The sequence below is a fragment of the Phacochoerus africanus genome, chromosome 8, assembly GCF_016906955.1.
Source record: "Phacochoerus africanus isolate WHEZ1 chromosome 8, ROS_Pafr_v1, whole genome shotgun sequence".
NCBI lineage: Eukaryota > Metazoa > Chordata > Mammalia > Artiodactyla > Suidae > Phacochoerus > Phacochoerus africanus.
Window position 1 is genome coordinate 52,037,583 of NC_062551.1, and position 4,280 is coordinate 52,041,862.

At 58.0% G+C, this 4,280-nt stretch overlaps 1 protein-coding gene across 1 annotated transcript; it reads right to left on the reverse strand.

Annotated features, from left to right (window-relative positions):
* On the reverse strand, nucleotides 1-3,930 carry FBXO46 (F-box protein 46). Its single transcript, XM_047791890.1, has 2 exons — nucleotides 2,607-3,930; nucleotides 1-2,501 (listed from the first exon to the last, which is right to left on the reverse strand). The coding sequence occupies exon 2, from the start codon at nucleotides 2,419-2,421 to the stop codon at nucleotides 601-603; it is 1,821 nt and encodes a 606-aa protein (XP_047647846.1). The 5' UTR covers nucleotides 2,422-2,501; nucleotides 2,607-3,930; the 3' UTR covers nucleotides 1-600.
* Nucleotides 3,931-4,280: the final 350 nt, after the last annotated feature.

Genomic DNA, 4,280 nt, shown 5'->3' on the forward strand with positions numbered 1-4,280 from the left:
TAAGGAGAAAACATTTTTTATTGTTTTAATGGGAGAAAGTGTCTAGAAATGGTAGGCTGCCATGTGATCGGATGATCTGATGGCCCCCATCTCCTAAAGAGGAGGTGAGCCCTGGTGTCATAGGTTAGGAAGGGTACCAACCTTGGGTGCTACAGCCTCTTGGGAGAAAACAGCTCCAGAGAGAAAGAGTTGGGGGAGGGAGCGGAAGGGGGCCAGAATGGGGGAACCCTTAAGTAGTACCAAAATTAGCTGCCATCTGCTCCCTGCTGGTGGGTCCCTGGGGTATGGAGAGTGAGGGGCAAGGAGGGCACTGGGGCTGAATGGAGAAGAAATTGAGATGCTGATTCTGATTCAAAAAAAAAAAAAAAAAACCAACAACCAAAACACCCAACTTGAGCGTCTGCAGAGTATAAAACCACCAGGGATCAATCAGAGTGCTTTCTCGGGTCATCCCCCCGAATCCCATCTCAGTTCTGGAGGGGGGCCCAACGATGCCTGGAGGAGGGGTGTGGGCCGGGGACCCCAGTCCTGACCCTTGGCTCCTCGGGGGAGGGGGTGGGGGTGGGCATGGTGGGCTCTTCCCCCCCCCCTCCCCCGGCTTCACCTCCCCTCCTCCCGGCCGGCCCGGGCCCCGCCGCCACCGCCTGGCCCGTTGCAGGGCAGCACCCAGTTGTTATCGTGCAGACCCAGGCGGCAGCCGGGCGTCTCGCGGTCGGCTCGGCGGCAGCACATCCAGTAGGAACGTCCGTAAGGCAGGTCGTGGTGGTAGGGCTTGGGGTGCCAGCGGCAGAGCGACACATCGCCCTTCTCGTATCTCTTGCGGCACTGCTTGCAAGGGTCGTCGCGGTAGAGTGGGTCGCGGCTCCAGCGCGAGTCTGTGGCCCGCACGCCGAACGCCTCAATGATGCCCTTGAAGTGGTGGCAGGTGCACTTGAGGGCCGCCAGGGCCCGCGTGGGCAGGAAGCTGAAGATCTTGACCAGCACGTGCTCGGGCAGCAGCAGCATGTACTGCCGCGGCTCCAGCAACCTCTGGATCTTGAAGCGGATCTCCAGGAAGTCGTGCGACACGTGCCGGTACAGGCGGCACAGGGAAGTGTCCGTCGTCCCCTCGGCATTATCCGGGCCTGGCGCGGCGGCCGGCGCGTCGGCCGGGGGTGGCTCGGGGGGCCCGTCGGGTCCCCGGGGCTGGAGGAAGAAGAGCTGGCCGGGTGGGGGCGGCTCCTCGGGGCTGACCGTCAGGCACACCGTTTCCTCCTTCACGTTTTTGGTGCCGTCCTTGCCAAAGAAGATGCACTCATCCACCACGCCCGTAACCACCACATCCACATGGAAGCCTGACGCGCCACAGTCCCGGGCAGGGGGGGGAGGGGGGGCCGGGGGCGTGTCCTCGGGTCTGGCGGGGGCTGGGCTCTCACCCTCGGTGGCTTCATCCGCCCTGGCCAGCAGGAACTCCACGTTACTGGGCAGGGCGTCCCGAGACGGGCTGATGAGCTGGTAAAGGTCGCAGGTGATCTTGTCCTTGGCCCGGGCCCCAGGACCAGGGCTGCCAGGGTAGGCACAACCTGGCCGGCCCCCGCTCCCACTGGGCAGGCCGCCGTCCGGCGCCCGGGGCTCTCGACCGTTGGAGATCCGGAAGGCGATGCGCACCTCCCCGGGGCCTGGCCCAGGCCGCTCCTCCTTGCGGAGGCCCTTGGATGGAGGGCTGTCCCGCTGGGCCTCGAAGTGGGCCACCGCTTCAGCAACCCGGCTGCAGTCCCCACCACCCGATCGCCGCTCGGACCCCAGCCCCTTGGCAGGCCCGCCCTGCTCAGCGGACACAAAGACCACGGGTGCTGGAGCGCTGGGGCGCGAGTAGTTCTGCAAGGCCAGGGCGGCCCGCTGTTCCACCAGGGCCACCATCTCGGCCACAGAGAGCAGGTCTACATCCTCGCTGGCTGAGGCCAGGGCCCCCTCAGCAGGAGGGGGCCCGTCCTGTCCCCCTGGGTCCGGCGGAGCCTTAGTAGGCTCAAGACAGCGCCTCCTCCGCTTGGCCTTGGAGCTGTCACTGCCCCAGTGCCCCTTGACCTTCATGGAACTGGCCCGGCTGCCCCCACCACACTGGTGGGCCACAAAGAAGGCCACCTTCTCCTTTGTATTGCCAGGCTTGATGACATACCACGTGTCCAGCAGGACTCGACCCTCGTCGCCAGCAGCTGCTGCGGAAAGGAGTGGGGCAGGCTGGGAGGCGGGCGCCTCGGCGGCCAAGGCCGGGGGTGTGTTCTCTGAGTGGGCGGGACCATGATCTGGCTCCGCCCCACTGCCTGGCTCGGAGCAGGAGGCTGGCTTGAGCGCTGCGGAAGGCGGGCGCGGCTGGTTCTGGGAGTAGGTGCCAAAGGGCCGAGGGCACCACAGCTGGAAGGGCAAGAGGCCACCTCGGTCCATTCTGGGGAAAGGCGGCAGACAGGCAGGCTGGTTCACCACATCGCAGGACCCGGATGGCGGTGGGGGGCTCCAGGGGCCACCTGGAGACAGGAAAGAGGAGGTCAGGGGGCTGGGGGAATAGCCTGACCTCCCAGTACCCCCTAGTACCCTCGCAATAGCCCTCAGAACCCTCCACCTCTCCTCACCCGAGGGGACAGACCAAATCAGCCCACTAAGAACTTCTTCCTGCTCTGGCGCAGGTGAGCAAAGGGAGGGCTGCAGAGGTGATGGGACCTGCTCTTGTAAAACCGAGAATGTGACCGGAGCTGACTGGTTTCACTCCCGATCCAGAGGCCTCCAGCTGCCTCACCTTTAAACAGAAGTGAAAGTACCAACTGACAGACAGTACTTCCTTTTCTGATTTGCTCACCCAGTAAAAAGTCCCTGAAAAGATAAGAATTCCCAGCCCTGCCCACAGCCATGGCTGCTTGAGCCCACGGAGGAAGGAACGAAGGAACAAGGTGGGTTGGGCGGGGAAAGAAAATCAGAGGTCAGAGTCAGACAGGCCCGTAAGAAATCAGCTCTTCACTTGGTTTGGGTCATGAGTCTCTCTGAGAATCTCTGAAAGCTGTGTGTGCAGAGAATTTACACACTCGCACCAAAATCACGCAGGTAATTTCCTTAAGCATAGCCACCAGACTCCTGAGATGAAAAGGCCTGTTTTGGTCTAGTTTCCTCGCGTTGCTCACAACTTGCTGAGTTTGAGGCTCAGCGTGGGGAAATGTGCTTATACAGCACAAAACCAGGCTTTCAAACTTGGTTTCTAGACTTTTCAATTTAGGGCTCGTAAAAGTAACTTTTATTTTGCAGTGACTTTGTGTGCATGACCTAATGAGGAGGCAATTTTGCTAAGGAGTCCGACACAACCACATTCCACTGCGGGACCAACAGGGTCAATCCCTCAGCCTTGATCCTTCCCCGGCCCATCTCCCTCCAGACATCTTGAAACCTACACACCCTTTCAATATCGAACCTTCCACATGTTTACAGACCAGTGAAAGCAATTTGCTGACTCCTCGTCATACTACTTGGAGCCACGTGCCCAACCGGCCCATTTCTTGTCTCTGCAAATAAAGTTTTATTGAAACATGTTCATTTGTTTATGACTGCTCTCATGCTATGACGGCAGAGTAGTTGCAACAGAGGACATACGGCCTGCAAAGCCTAAAATACTCATTATATGACCCTTTATGGAAAAAATTTTGCTGAACTCTGCAGTACATACTGTCCCTCTAAATTCAGGCAATACCAGATACCACTAAAACCCCATTTATTTCCTGGTCCTGTAGACATCATTCCAGATTTAGACAGCTTCCAAACACCCACAGACACAGAAACAGAGTCCTAATCCTAAAAATCCTAAAAATCCTTGCCTCTCATAATCTCCAATCCCACCTAATACTTACAACATATGCTGAAGTCCCAGTTTCTTGCTAAAAAAACAACAACAACACAACAACAAACCCCTGAAACCAAAAAAGAAAACAGGGAGTTCCCATCATGGTTCAGTGGTAATGAACCAGACTAGGATCCATAAGGATGCGGCCTTGATCAGGGGGTTAAGGATCCAGCCTTGCCGTGAGCTGTGGGGTAGGTCCCAGACTTGGCTTGGATCCTGAGTTGCTGTGGCTGTGGTGTAGGTCGGCAGCTGGAGCTCTGATTCGACCCCTAGCCTGGGAACTTCCATATGCTGCGAGTTTGGCCCAAAAAAAAAAAAAAAAAAAAGCCCCTAAATCTATAGATGGCAAAGTTTACCAATCACCAACACATCTAAATGTCCAGGGATAGAAGCAACACAGTAAAGAAAGACCACTCAGGAG

Bases quoted from the DNA above. Each gene is read 5' to 3' on its own strand.
- FBXO46 (XM_047791890.1), bottom strand. From the start codon at position 2,421: ATGGACCGAGGTGGCCTCTTGCCCTTCCAGCTGTGGTGCCCTCGGCCC.